The following is a 15,533-nucleotide window of genomic DNA, read 5'->3' as shown; positions in this document are numbered from 1 at the left end:
AATCTGGTTGAGGGTCAAAGTCCTTGAGCTTGCTTCACATGGCTTTTTCCAGCCCTAGAGAGTGGCTCTCTGGGCTGGGTGCACATGGCTCACAGACCCAGCTCCCAGAAAGAACTTGGCCAGTCACAGAGAGGAGGCCACTTCTATACACACATTTGGGATAATAATAGTATGAGGGTCTTCTTAAGTTTGCTCACCAAATATTGGTGAGCTACAGGAAACAAATGTCTGGCACTAAATTAAGAAATTTCCCTTTATTGCACTCTACCTCTGTGTCCCGAGCTGACACGGAGCCCTTCCCAGAATGAAGGCCTAAGGGCTCCAGTGCTCTTCACAGCCCAGACCCAGTGCCCCTCCCTTGCTGGGCCCTGCCTTCAGCCCTGGCCTTGACCCTTACACTCTGTGAACCAGCCATGCTGAACTTGGCAAAACCTTGGTTTTACATGTGCTGTGGCCTCTTTCTAGACCCCACCCCTGGCCACCACCTTCCCTTTCTGGAAAATCTTGTTCGTTCTTTTCCGCCCAGTTCAAACCACCTCTTTCAGCGATCCTACCCCACCCTCACTCAAGATCCACTGTTGCTGTGGCACTTCCACATACCCCTGCTCAGAGAAGTGGCATAGGGTGATTTAAGAGCATGGACTCAGAACTGGACTGCCTGGGTTCCAATCCTGGCTCCACTCCTTGTTAGTTGCTGCCTGAGCATCAGTTTTCTCATCTGCAAAATGGGAGTAATGAGAGTACCCATCCCCTGGCTTTGTTGTGGGGGTCAGAGAGATTCAGAAGAGTACCTCCTATCAGTAAGTGCTATATGAGTCTTAGCTATTGTCTTAATACTTTTATCATCTCTTAGCAGACATGCCACAAGACTTCAAGGCTTCCCTGTGCCTGCTCAGCACCAAGGCCCCAACTTCAGCCTCGTCCAACAGCAGCTGCTCTAGCTACACAGAGGTTCGGCACCTGGCTGTGGTGGGGATCATGTTCACAGCCCAGACCCTGCTCGGCGTGGGTGGGGTGCCCATTCAGCCCTTTGGCATCTCCTACATCGATGACTTTGCCCACAACAGCAACTCGCCTCTCTACCTCGGTGAGAATCTGTCCCACACCTCTGGCTCTCAGGGAGGGCCGGGCTCAGGTTGGGCTGAGTACAAATCCCTGCCTTATGCCCTCTGTGGCCACTAGAGGCCCAGAGGAGCCCTGGAGAGCTTTCCAAGGCCTGAGCAGGGGAGATGGGCTGCTCCTGCCCAGTGAAGGTTGAGCAGGCCCTGACCTGTGGAGGGAAACCGGGCCAGAAGGCACTAACCCAGGTTTCCTGTTGCAGGTATCCTGTTTGCAGTGACCATGATGGGGCCAGGCATGTCCTATGGGCTGGGCAGCCTCATGTTGCGCCTTTACGTGGACATTGATCGAATGCCAGAAGGTGAGCTTCGGAGCACACAGTTGTCCCCAGGGGCACACAGACATAGTTGACCAACTGCTGGTCTCATAGGAGATGCTGAACCAGAGGACCCAGCAACTCCACTGACCTGGGACATGCCTCTTAACCTCTCTGAACCTCAGCTTCCCCATCTTTGAGATACTCTCTTCTCTGTCCACCTCTTAAAGCTGCAATCAGAATGCAGTGAGAATGTGGCGATAAGCCAGAAGTTGCTATCAGATGGAGAGTTGTAATTGTTGCTACTGTTGTTATGAGTCTTCACCTAGTTCCACCCTGACTCCCCGCTACCCCAGGCCCTCAGCCCTCTGCTCAGATATACTACGGGGCAGACAGGGCCATGTATTCTCTTGGTCTCTGGGGTGCTCCCATCTTTATGGGGGACAGACTTCAGGACCCAGAGAGGACACTGTCATGATAGAGAGAGTTTTGAAGCAGGACTCAGTACTTTGGGCCATCTCAGAAGGGAAATTCGGGGTGACCTCTAAGGACCCTTCTAGTTCTGACCACCTCAAAGCCTGGCCACCTATGCTGAGGGGACCGTTTGGGGAAAAGGGGTCTCTGATCCAGGTGGTGGTCAGGGTGGGCCAAGGTGTGGAACTGAAGCTTGGTCCGAAGATAGTCAGGAAGGGGGAGTGTTGGGGGTCTCAGAGCTCTGGCATTCTGTGGGGAGTGGGAGTGGATTGTTTCTAGAACCGGCCACTGTAGCGTCTCAGCTGCCTGTTGGTCACACCAAGCAGATCCAAGCTCCCAGCTCTGCCTTCTGCATCCTGGAGATTTTCCAGCAACCCTAGAAGCCTCAGGTGACACATGAACAAGAAGATGGACAGGCATATTCTGTTTCTTGCTATACAGATTTTGCCCAAGGGTACCTCTAGTCAGGATAGGTCTGGGCAGCTCTGAACAGGAGTCACTAGGGGTGGCCCTACCCCAACCCCCTTCCTTTTAGAAACTTGGGCCCAGGAGCCCAGCATGGACTCTGGTTGCAATTCCATTCTCCCTTGATGAAACAGTCCTAAAAGTCAGGACTCAGATTCCCAGACACACCCCAGTTTCAGGAGAAGGGAGTATGTTTCTGGCTCTGTTGACATCATCCTGATGGTGCTGACACCTTCACAGGCAGACATGGCATTCCTGTGGACTGTGAACCAAGGTGCTGTCTCCCTATTCCTTCTTTCTCTCTGGGGGATTTCACTGGTTGGATGGGTCACATCCACTGCAAGCCCAGACCAGTATGTGAGAAGCAGAAGATATGAGATGGATGTGCGTGAATTCCCAGCAGCCTGGAACAGAAGATAGGGGAATAATAAGTGGAGGAGGAAATTGCACAAAAGTCAACCCCACCCCCAGTTTTACAGATGTATTTGCTGAATGCTGACTGTGTCCTCTGGGCCCGGTTCCAGAGGTGCTCAGGACAAAGCATCTGGGAGCCAGCCCCACTCATGGGGTTGATGTCGTCATGCATCAGTACTGTTAGAAAGTGTTTGTAGGTGCTGTGGCAGTTGAAGAAGGAGGTACCTAACTCAGTCTTGGGGTCAAGAGGTCTGATGGCAGAGGTGGGCTGTCCAATCAAGAGGCATCTGGGACTGTTGTTGTTGTTTAGTCGTTAGGTTGTGACCAATTCTTTCGCAATCCCATGGATTGTTGCCCGCCAGGCTTGCCTGTCCATGAGATTCCCCAGGCAAGAATACTGGAGTTGTTTGCCATTTCCTTCTCCAAGGGGATCTTCCCAACTCAGGGATCAAATCTGCATCTCCTGGGCCTCCTGCATTGGCAGGCAGATTCTTTACCCCTGAGCCACCAGGGAAGCCCATATCTGGGTTAATCTTTTCCTGATTATACCTAGATGGGGCTCAAAATCACCTGGGGAACTTGTTAAAGGTACAGATTCCTTGTCCACCTTTCCACCCCATCCTGTGGCAGTTCTAAGTTGATCTTGGAAAAGGCTGAGTATTTTTGATAAGCACCCCTTGTGATTTTAACCACCATGCAGGTCTGAGAACCCCAAGTCATCCTAGCCATCAGTTTAATAATAACAATCACAAAAGTAACAGTAAACAAAGACCAAACACTGTGTGGACATCCATGTGCCAGCACGTTTCTAAGTGCTCTACACATATTAGTTTCTATGATTCTCACATCAGCCTTATGATATAGGTACTACTAGCATCTATCCTTTACAGGGGAAGAAACCGAGGCACAAAGAGGTTAAGTAACTTGCCCAAGGTCACGCCATTTTCAAAGTCCATGACCTTAACCATGACACACACTGCCTTAAAGTTGAGAAAGTCAAGACCCAGGAAGGGTCAGGGATGTGCCCAAGGTCACACAAGACACAACTGGCAGAGCCACAGCTGATACCCAGATCTCCTGACCCCGGCCCAGGTTGCATCCTACCTCAGAGGCTGGTCCAAGGGTGGTGGCCAAGAAGCTACAGCCCATCCTGACCCTAACACCTTCTCTTCCAGGTGGCATCAACCTGACCTCGAAGGACCCCCGTTGGGTGGGTGCCTGGTGGCTGGGCTTCCTCATCTCGGCTGGTGCGGTGGCCCTGGCCGCCCTCCCCTACTTCTTCTTCCCCAAGGAGATGCCCAAGGAGAAGCAAGAGCTTCGCTTCCGGCGAAAGGGCTTGGCAGTTTCAGACCCACCTGTCAGCAAGGTAAGCCCCCTCCCTGCCCCACCCTAACTCAAGCTCCATCCCCCTCCTGTATAACCTTCAGCTCCATTCTCCTGGGCACAGCACGTCATAACTTCCAAAGCCATCTCCGTAGAGCTCTGTTACATTCTCCGGCATTCCTGCATGGTGCGTCTTCTCTGCCCCTTCCGCAGCTGAGGGGATCGAGGGCCAGAGCTGGAAGTGACCCACCCAAGGTCACAAGGCCCACCAGGACACCGCTGGAACCAGAACCCAAAGCCTGTCTGAACCCACTCCCCTTGCTCTAACCTACTGCCTACTGCCTCTCTGCTTGTCGCTGAATGTGTTTAGTAGATTGTGAACATGCTACTGCAGTGTTGAGAACTGGGAGGAGGTGGAGGGTTTACAGGAGAGCCTAGGAAGACTTCTCTGAAGAGAGGGGGATTCCACTGGACTTTGAAGCCTGTGTGGAAGCATGGCAAAGAGGGGGAGGGCCATTCTAGGTGGGAAACAGCCTGGACAAAGGACTTGGCTGTAGAAATGACCATGGCCTTTTCAGGGACAGTGAGGGGACAAACAGGTGTTGAGTGCCTTGCTGGGGACCAGGCATCAGGCTGGACCCTGGAGCTCAGCATGTGAGCCCCACCCTTAAAACGGTCATAGCCTAATGAGGACAAAGTCTCTTTGATAAGTAACAACTGGCTGGGTGCTGCAAGAGGATCTCACTGAACCATTCTGCTCAGCTCTTGGGGCAGGTGGTCTCTCCTCAGAGGACTGTACTGCGGCCCAGAAGGGGTGTGCTCAAGGTCACATGTGACAGGAGAAGGCAGGACTATATGAAGCCACTGGACAGGAGAGAGGGTTCTGGGCTAGGGTTCTCTAAGTTTTCCAGGGACCCACAAAAACACAAGGCCCGAGAAATAATATGTTGGCTCTAAAATACAAAAGAAAAATGACAAAATGGAAATGTCTTATAAAAGCTCAATTATATGTCATTAGAGTCAGCTTCATTCACTTTTCTTTAATACTCATACACATTTCATTATATTCACCACTCATTATATTCTGAAAATTTGTGCGTTAGATTTTCTCTTTTCCCAAGTCTGGGTGTATAAAGACAAATACTCCTATTTCACGTTTACACCTCACCCCCCACCCCCCACGCACAAACACATAAACAATACTTCAGTGACCAGATGTATGGGGCTGTTCCCACACTGATCAATTCCCTGCAACATCCACTGGGTGTCCTACTACCTAACTCCATCCTGACTCTGTCTACCTCGAGACAGTATCAGATGCCACAGGGTAAGGCTCACTCCCACAAGACCACCCCTGCTGCAGACGCTGATCACAAGTAGGAGGCCCCCAAGTCACCTTCAACTTCTGTCTGACTTGGCTACAAATCGGTTTCCCACAATGCCCTCCTTGGATTTGATTATTTGCTGGAATGGCTAAAAGAACTCAGGGAAACACTTGTTTACCAGTTTATTACATAATAAAGGATACGATAAATAATACAGATAAGCAGCCAGATAAAGAGATGCCTAGGGCGAGGTCTAGCACAGGCACTCTGTCCCTGTGGAGTCCGGGTGCATCGCCTACCTGGCACGTGGCTGTGTTCACCCACCTGGAAACTCCCGGAACCCTATACTGTTGGGATTTTTATAGAGGCTTCATCATGTCTGCGTGATTGATTATTAAATCTATTTTTAGCTCCTCTCCCCTCTCTGCAGAATTAGGTTGCAGTGGTGGGCTGAAAGTTCCAAGCTTCCAATCATGGCTTGGTCTTTCTGGTGACCAGCCCTAACCTGGAGCCCAGTGGAGTCACCTCATTAAAACAAACGATGTTCCTATTACCAGGAAATGCCAAGGGATTTAGGGGCTCAGTGTCAGGTGCTCTTACCACTCAGGAAATTACAAAGCTCTTAGGAGCTCTGGGTCAGGAACCGGGATCAAAGGCTAAATATTAGAACAAAAGACTTTCCTAGCACCCTTATTTACAGGAGTTTTTGGATCTCTGTGCCAGGATTTTGAGAAACCACAAACAATCATAAATTAAGGAAGTTAGTTGTTGCTAAGTAATTCTAATTTCAAAGGGACAATTTATAAAAATCCTGTCAAATATTTTGCAGCAAGAATAATTCAACTTAATGTTGCAGGTTGGTGCATTTGAATACATTTGCCATAATGTGAGATAGTGTCTCCTTCTTAGAATAAGAAAGTCTGGGCTTAAGACAAAGGGCTGAAAATGTCTCTGCTGGAAAAGTTGAGACTCAACCCCCGAATCAGTCTGATACAGCACTCACACCACTCTGTTGCCCACTCGCTGCTGCAACAAAGGGTGTATACATGGAGCTGGGGGACTAAAGAAAATTGATGTCGGACAGCCAGCAGGGGCCAGAACAATGAAAGCCTTGCCTGCCAGCTTCAGGAGCAGCGGGTAGCCCTGGAGGGAGTCCTGTGGCTTTATCACCAGCTGCTAGCACAGAAAGGGTTGGAAGGCAAGCGAAGGTGTGCAGAGAGCAGCTGGGGCAGGAAGACTGGTGTGACAGCTATGGTGTTGGTCCAGGCAGGAACCGGTGCACTGGCAGTAAGGCAGGGCATGGGATGAGTCCAAAGAACCACGCAGGAGGGGAAACACATAGACCTGTATCCTGCTCTGCTATGGGTCAGTCATCCCAGAGACAGCAAAGGGCTGATGCTGGCTCAGAGGCAGGGGGAGGCAGGCGTTGGAGAGAGATCAGTTTCAGGGAAAGGAAGAAGACAACTTGGAACCACAGATGGTCCTTCCCGCTTCTGCCTAGCTCGGGCCAAAATATGAATGAGATGGAATTCCTGGAACTTGCAGAAGAGTTCTTAGAAGCAGGGATGATCACAGACCAAGGAAAGATACTGCTTACCAGTTATGGGTAGTCTCCAAGTTGGGTACTAAATCTGAACAGAGAAGTGCTACTTGGGCCATGGAGTGGAATAGGTGGAAGAAGCAAGGGTGAGACTAGGCTAGCCTGGGCTCAGTCATATGTCCTTGCTCAGTCATGTGACCTTGAGCAAGTCACTTCCCCATTCTGCTCTATTGTGTAAGACACTGGGTTTAGATTCCCGAAGCAATGTCCTGTGTGCCTCGGATTCTGAGAATACGTGACTCCTTGAGCCAAAGCTGCTGTGATGCAGAGATTCTCATTTTAAGAGCTGTGTCTCTGTGATGCCTTGAAACCCTGGCTCCCAGGCTGTGAACCTGTCTGACTGTCTGGATTCGTTCGTCAGCTCATGGGGGATGGGGAGTGGGAAAGGAAGGGGGTGAGAGGTTCTGAAAAAAGAACCGAAGGCCGAGAACATGATGATCTGCTTCCAGCAGCTCTCCGGTAATAAATATTGAAGTGGGAGAAACTGTTCCCCCGCCTGCTGAGGCTGCCTCAGCTTGCAGTTGCTTGGGCTGGCCCAGTCTGCTCAGGCCACTGATGAGATGGATAGACCAGGAGGAAGGGCCCAATTAGGTGAAAGTCCAGGTGTTTCGACATTGTTGTGTATCTTTTGCAGAGAGTAGAAACAGGCAAGAGAAAATGAAGGGTCAGGCGGGAGGTTATTTCTGGAGTCCCTTCAAGCACCCCCTCACAGAAGTTCTCTAAATACCTTCCTAGAAGTAATTGCAGCTTTTACTGGTGTCCAGGAGATGGTGGTATGTAATAGAAAGGATTGTATGACCCAGAGAAAGTCTCTGGCCTCAGTCTCTCTGTCCATGCAATAGGCAGAAGACTGAACAAAGTCTGCTAGCTCTGGGAGGTTTGCTAGTGTCTCCTCTAAATGTCTGCCTGTCTCTGGGGCAATAACATGAGTACTTTCACAGGGGGACCGTGGGGTGCATCCCACAGCCCCTGCCCCAGGGAGCTCTCAGGTCGTGAAAGAAGGCCAGGTGCAGAGAGATGGAAGATGACTGAAACACAGCTGAGGTTTGAATGACAGAGTTCTCTGCCAGGGCCCAGGGGATTAACAGTCTCCACGAGAAGACTATGAGGTGGGGGGTGGGGGAGGCCATACCCGTACAAGAGGGTTAGGAGCCCAGCTTCCCTCCCTTTGGCTCTGTCCATGTGTCTGTGACCTCAGAGCTCGGGTGGCTATGCAGACATCTTTCTAGAAGGGAATCAGGGTAGGCTTCACCTCTCTCAGGCCTCTGTCTTCAATTAGACAGCTTCTAAGGTCCTGTCAAAGGCTCAGGGCTCCTGGCAGATAGCTCTACAGGGCCCATGTAGTAAAGATGGCCTCCTAGGTACACCCTAGCCAATCATCCGGCCCCATCTGGGTGGTGGCTATAGGATCCCATTCAGCCAGCAGCCCTCTTTGCTCTCCAGGCCCTTTGGCCCTTCTGAGCTGCCCGTGGTCCTGGGCCAGGGACTGAAATCAGATCCCCTGGGGACGCAGGTCCGCACCCAGCCTCTGAGCACCACTGGCCTCTTTCATATTTCCCAGGAGCCTCCATGTCTATTATTTTAGGGTATTTCCCAGAGTCTGGGATTCTAATATTATCTGGTTTTAAAGTTCTAAGTTTATACTAGTTGTAGGCTCTTAAGTATTTGTGTTCTACTACTTTAAGATTCTATGTCCCAAATGCTGTGTGACTTCCAAAATTCATTTTTCCAAGCAGCTACAGTTTCGGCCTAAGACTTTGTGCTCCCTCTTGTAGCCCCTGCTAGATGCTGGGTGACAAGGTCTTCCCTGTGCCCAATGTCCGTCCTTAGCTGGCACTGCCTGCAGAACCCTCCCAGTGGGTTTAGGAGTCCTTCCCCTTCCCAGGTGACCCAGCTCTTGTGACTCCATCCTCACCCCACCTCATCCAGTTCAACCGTCACTCGGTCTTACAGACAGAGGGATTGGGTCAAGATTGTGTCCAAAGCTTGGCCAGTGCACTTCCCCCTGCATCAGTCTGTAAAAGGTCAGGGCTTGGCCCCAAAGGGCTGGAGAGAGGCTTCTTCTCCCTGGCCTGTATAGATCCGAGCTTCCTCAGTCGCTGGGTGTGAAAGGTCCCTTGGGGTGATCTGCTCTGTGGCTTTTAAACTGCACCCCATAGGACCCCAAGGCTGCCACCACAAGGAGACTGAAGAGAGGGGTTCCCCAGCAGGGGCCAAGGACCTTCCTCCCTTATACACACACATACACACACACTTTAATCAGACAAGTTCTACTTTTTGATGTTTTTATATCAGCCTTTTGGGTGAGATATAAATTGAAAAAGGGGTTCTATTGCAAAAACCAGTTTTAAAAACATGGGTGTAGTCCAACACCACCAAATGATAGAGGAGGAGACTGAGACTAAAGAAGAGAGCTGACTCTAGCTGATCTGGCCCAAGACGCACCATATAAGCATTTCCTTGGTGTCTGAGTCTAAGGCCTCCCTCTGTGGCAGGGAAAAAGGTCAGCAGCAGCTTTGTCTGCACCGTCCCAGCCTGCATGTGAATTCCAACTCTGGCACTTACTGAAATCTGTAAAATGGAGTAACCAGACCATCTACATCCGGGGGTCGAGGGTTATAAAAGGAAATGAGGCGAAGTTGTGAGGTGGGTGGTTCAATACCTGGCCTGCAGTCTCAGTAACCAGAAGTGCTTGTTCTTAGCATGGATCAGACCAGCTCTTAAAAGGAAAAACGACTTTCTTTCTGATATTCTTCTTAGATGCTTTTCTGATCCTACTTCCACTATATTCCATAAAAGGTTTAAGGCAACCTCACACCAAATACATGTACAGTACCAGTAAGAGAGTGGGAAATAGGCCAACTTGTATTGCCTACTCTGTTCTAAGCCCTTTGTATTAATTAGCCCATTTAATCCCTGTAACTTACCTATGAAATAGGTTCAGTTTTTACCCCTGTTTTACACCCGAGGGTCTGAGTTACAGAGAGATAAAATAACCTAGTAGAAGTGCTAGTAAAAGGTGGAGCTGGGATTCAGGCTCAGAAAAGCTGTCGCAGGGCCTGTGCTGAGTCACTCAATCAAGACCAAGACAGGAAGAGAAATAACAGCAAAAGGTTATCAGAATGAGAGAGAAACAGAGACGAATTTAGATGCTATTATTGAAACGTTCAGTTGGTCCTGAGCTTTCTGGTAGCCACAGGGAAGAGACACCATCAGTTGCAAGAAACCCATGGATGTAGGAGAGCTGGGAGCACACCACCCTCCCCCCATACTCCCTGCCGCATAGAATCTCTTTTGCCCAGGAATGCTGCTAGAAAACGACCATCTTCCTCCTGTGGGAGATAAGAAGTTGAATAGAAAACCCTGGAGGAGCCTCAGTCTCCTCCTCTAAAACTTGGTTGTATTGGACTGTACCAGTGTTTTTAAAAATTGTTTTTTTGCAGCAGAACCCCTTTCTCAATTTATATCTCACTCAAAAGACTGGTATAAAAACATGGAAAAGTAGAACTTGTCTGATTAAAGCGTGTGTATACACGTGTGTGTGTGTGCATTTGTATGCCTGTGTTTGTGTGTGCATGTGTGTGTGTACAAGTTGAGCAGCCATCCTGTGGCTGCGTCCCATGACCACGTGTGATGGAAGCTGAGGGCTGGCAGAGAGTTCCACATCATCCACTGGGGTCAGCACTGGCTGCATGGGGCTGGGGTCACAGTCCTGGCCCAGTGCCTTCGAGGAACCCAACTTCCTCCAAGAATAGCTCCTGGCCTCTGCAGGCCCCACAGGCAGCGGGTTCTCCCACGTGCTGGACCATACACAGTGTCCCCACTGCTGCGGGCTGCAGCAGTCAGCACACAGCCCAAGAAGGGAAGTTAGGACCGGATCCCAGACCTGCTGACCTGGGCAAACCACAGCCCAGATGTGTCATTCTCTGAACCCCGCTCTGAGCAAAAAAGCTCAATGATTCCTGTTTCTGGAGCCCGCTCTTAGTCAGGAGTCCTCAGAAACAGATGTGAGGAAGGAGCCAGAAACTTCTGAAGGCCACAGAGACAGGGACTGGAGGTCAGTGCACCCAGTACCCACAGAAGAAAGCCCAAATCCCTCAGCCTGGCCCTCTGAACTGCCCCACTCTTGCCCTGAGAGGTTCTTTTTTCCCCCCAAAGTTAACAATGACTGTTTATTCATAAACTTGACAAGTGAACCCATCTGCTCTTACTTTCATTTCTTGAGAGGATCAAAGGGGTTATAAAGAAAAGTGAGTTTTAAAGAGTATAAAGAATACTGAGACAATTTCTGATTGGCAAGCTTTCTATTAAAAGTGTTTCTTTGGAAGTGGGGAAGAATCTCTAACTGGTTTCCAGATATATTTGGCAACCTATGGAGGGGAAAATCGAAAGAGAAATGGTTGTTCAGTGTTAAACCTGGTGGGTTTTTATGTCTGGTCATTTCTTGTAACAAGTAAAGGTTGATGGGGTGCTTTTCTGTGGTGGTACTTTTACCATGGTCCTGAGAGGCAGGGTGGTTCCCCCCACCTCCCACATCCCTCCCTTCCCACCACCACCCTTCTGCTAGTACTATGCCTCTGCTTCAAATAACCTCTCCCTTCCTGTTGATCCAATCCCAGACCTCACCTCTCCCTGGATGCCCTCCAGACCCCCTCAGCCCCTGAAGGACTGTCCCTCCCCTCCTGTCTGAAAACCCCAGAGGGCTAGATGGTGCTAGGGGTGGTAACAGAGACTACTCTGCCAATTACTCCCCGGTGACACTTGCTCTTTTGGCGGAGGCCCTCAGTTTCCTCTTCTGTGAAGTAGGTGCAATAATGATCCCTCCATCAGACTGTTGTGGGAATTAAATGACAGGGTGGATGTGAAAGTGCAGTGTAGACCACAGAGGGTTTGCACATGTCGCAGCAGATGACACTGTGGCTTTTACTGTTTACTTGGGGACAAGGAACCCCAGGCATGGAAATCACAAGATGCTGCGTGTCTGAAGGATGGGGCTGCTCCACCCCCAACACGAAGATTGGGAAGAAATCAGTGTATTCCCACCCTTCTTACTCCCCTTCCTGGGGCGGCACCCTCTCCCTCTGGGACCCAGGACCTCCCACGTGCTCTCCTATAGTTAGGCTAGGACTGAGAATGGAGTAAGGAGAGTTTCTAATTCTCCTCAAGGCAGCAAGTCCAAAAGAAATATCACATGAGTCACAAACGTCATTCTAAATGGTCTAGTTGTTATTTAGTCGCTAAGTCGTGTCCCACTCTTTGTGACTCCATGGACTCTCTGTCACTTACCAGGCTCCAAGAATACTGGAGTGGGTTGCCATTTCCTTCTCCAGGGGATCTTCCTGACCCAGAGATCAAACCCTGCATTGGCAGGTAGATTCTTTACCGCTGAGCCGTCAGGGAAGCCCAAATGGTCTAGTAGCCACAATTCAAAAGTAAAAGAAATTAATTTTAATAAAATATTTTCTTTAATCTGCTATCTTTTAAATATTTCCATTTTACCATATCATAAGTATAAAAAACAAATTGTGATATATTTTCCATTCCTTTTTTTCATACTGAGTCTTTGAAATGCAATGTGTACTTTATACTTCCGGCCCATCTCAGTTTGGACTAGTCATAGTTCCAAGCTGGTGGCTGGTGCCTCAGACAGTACAGCTCTGAGACACAAATGAATAACAGATCCACAGTGCCTCATCCAGAAAAATAAGACTCAGATTTCAGGCCCCTTCACATCCTCCCACAATGGTGCTTCCTAATTCTTCCAGCCCTGCACCAGATCTCTGATTCACAGGCTTGGTGGATCAGGTGTGTGTTTTCAACTCAGGCAGGCTTAAGCTAAATCTGAGTTCTACCCTGTGCTAGTTGGGTGATGTTGTGCAAGTTACTGTCGACTGGAAAAAAAAAAATCACAACACGAGAGTTGTGAGTTAAGTTTTATTTGGAGCAAAAGGAGGACTATAGACTGGGAGACAGCATCTCAGATAGCTACAAGCTTCCTGCCAACACAATAGCCTCTCCTGTTGATGTTCTCACATTTCTTCCAAGAGTCTGGTGTTGCTTATACCCACTGCCCATTGGAGCCATCTCTTGCACTCTTTTCCATAGAAAAGGAAAGGAGTTCCTCAGACAGCCACCATTTCGCTCCAGGCCTTGTGCTAGGCACCAGGGTTTCAACAGGGAATGAGGTAAACATGGTCCCTGCTCTTGCAGAGCTCAGAGTTCAGCAGGAGAGAGACACTGAACAAGGTTTGACTCAGACTTTAAGTGTCTATAAGGTAGATTATTCTTGGTTTCCTCTGAAAATCAACTTAACTTCTACACTGAATGCCCATCCTCCTGGCTCAGTAGGAAAGTCAACCTCAAAAAAAGAAAGTCAACCTCAGCCTTTCTCAGGGCTCTCCCACCAAGGGGAAGCAAATGTCCTGAGGTCTTACAGGATATCCAGGCACCAGGGAGGTCTCATCCTTACCACCACCGCACCCCCAGCAGGCATCAGCCTCAATTCCCCATGGCCCGTGTGGTCCCCCTTAACCTGTTTGGGGCTGAGGAGCTCCATGTGGGTGGGAACTCAGCCTTTTTCAGTCAGTCTGCAGCCTGCCCCTTGGAAGTGAACTGCTTCCTTGGGCACTGTCACAGAGGCTATGTGGCTTCCTGCTGCTCAGGGAACCCACAGACTGCTCAGGGGCCTCCCCTCGCCTCACACGCCCCACAACTCTCAGTGTAATCTTCTCGATGGAGTCAGGAAACAAAAGCCAGAAAGGGGAAAATCTTGCAGCCATGACTTTTTGCCCTGCCACAAACCTCCCCTGAGGCCAGGGAACCCAGAGCCCAGTACCTGCTGGGATAGAAGTAGAAAGGAGGAAGGGAGACGCCCACAGGGGAACAAACACACTTGAACTGATTTTGGAATACATTTCCCTACGGGGGCGAGGCTAGGCTTAAGCCAGTCAGCACCTGGAAGCTAGGTGGAGGAGGCTTGGAACAGAGCACTCTTGGTGTGGGAGCCCTCATGGAGCTTCTAAAATGTGGGGAAACTCCACATTTGCTCCTTAACAAAAAAGATGGGCAACAAAAGAGAAGGTGTCATATACCAGCCAGAGGGTGAAGCTTATAGGGGTCTCACAGAGGCTCTATGGGGAGAAAAGAGGCAGAACCTGAGATCCTAGATGGATTCTCCAGCCCAACCCACCCTTCCCCAGGGTGGACAGCACTCCAGACCAGGGGAAGTCAGCTTGTGCTAGCATGCTCTTGGTTAAGGGGAACTCACTTTCTCCCAGGACAGCCTTGTCCAAACTGCTTGTCACACTGGCCTTCAGTCTTCTTCCATGGAACTTGTTGCTTCTAATCCTCGTTTCGGACTGCACATAAAAATGTAGTAAAATCAGGACTTCCCTGGTGGTACAGTGGATCTTATCCACCCACCAATGAAGGGACATGGGTTCAATCCAAGGTCCGGGAAGATTCCACATGACATGGAGCAAATAAGCCTGTGTGCTGCAAATACTCAGGCTGTGAGCTGCAACTACTGAAGTTCATGCTCTTAGAGCCTGTGCTCTACAACAAGAGAAGCCACTGCGATGAAAAACCTACGTGCTGCAATGAAGAGCGGCCCCTGTTCTCCACCACTCAAGAAAGCCGGACCACAACAACGAAGACTCAGTGCAACCAAAAAAATAAATTAAAAAAAATTTTTTTAATGTTGTAAAATCAGACTTCACTAGACCACTTATATTTGAGTGACCCTGTGCCAGTAGCAACTTCTCTAAGACTTAGTTACTCATATAAAAATGTGCACAGTAATAGTACCTGTATGAAAGCCTTGTTGTATTGGAGCGGGGCGGGTAGACTACGCCGCACTAAGTGGTGGGTCACTCAGGGCATTGGCTCCCCCCTGCCTTTAGGGTGAGCTGACCAAATGCACACCAGCCCTGGAGTCAAGACATCTGGATTCAGGTCCTAGCCAGACCACTTACTGGTTGTGTGACCGGGCAAGTTACTTCATCTCTCTGTGTCCCAGTTTTATTTCCCTGAAAAACAGGGATTATACTGTTCTTAAGAAAGTTGCTGTGGGGTTTCAATGAGTTAGTGGACTTGTCATTGGAACAGCATTGGGGTGGTAGTAAGTGCTTAATAACCATTTACCGTTATTTATCATTTTATCCTTCCCTCCTTGGTGCAATCAGAAGACTATAATTGTATCACCCCTGATCTCCTCTTTTCTGGGTTTGAAGACCTTTTTCTCAGGCGTTGCACAGAAGCCATCCTCTCCCACATGGAAAAGCACACCCCAGGGTAGCTGTGAGCTTCCTTGCAATGTGGTCCAAGGGCTGAGCAATCCCCTCTGGCTGTGATCTGACTCCTCCAAGAGGAGAAGGGGCCTGTTGCCTCTTGCCTCCCCCAACCCAGATCCCTTCCTGTTGCTGCAGACAGGATGGAACAAGACAAGCCCTGGAGGCACCTGCTTGTGGTGACTCTCCAGGTGATGACAGCCATGAGTGATATTAGCTGAAGATAGCAGTGCTGTCATAACCTTGCATAGAAGCTGGTGATGCTGGTT

General features: G+C 49.6%; 1 protein-coding gene across 6 annotated transcripts in view; it reads left to right on the top strand.

Annotated features, from left to right (window-relative positions):
- SLCO2B1 (solute carrier organic anion transporter family member 2B1) overlaps positions 1–15,533 on the top strand; it is a 51,742-nt gene that overhangs the window by 19,198 nt on the left and 17,011 nt on the right. For 5 of the 6 annotated variants that reach the window (XM_065945010.1, XM_065945014.1, XM_065945013.1 and 2 more), the window contains 3 exons: positions 854–1,087; positions 1,322–1,420; positions 3,904–4,094. In XM_065945010.1, the coding sequence (XP_065801082.1) occupies positions 854–1,087; positions 1,322–1,420; positions 3,904–4,094 (524 nt within the window). The remainder of the gene's footprint in view (positions 1–853; positions 1,088–1,321; positions 1,421–3,903; positions 4,095–15,533) is intronic. The other variant, XM_065945009.1, reaches the window with a different exon arrangement.

This window comes from Muntiacus reevesi, chromosome 9, assembly GCF_963930625.1.
Source record: "Muntiacus reevesi chromosome 9, mMunRee1.1, whole genome shotgun sequence".
NCBI lineage: Eukaryota > Metazoa > Chordata > Mammalia > Artiodactyla > Cervidae > Muntiacus > Muntiacus reevesi.
Note: the sequence above shows the minus strand (reverse complement) of the source record. Positions and strands in the feature narration are given on the sequence as shown.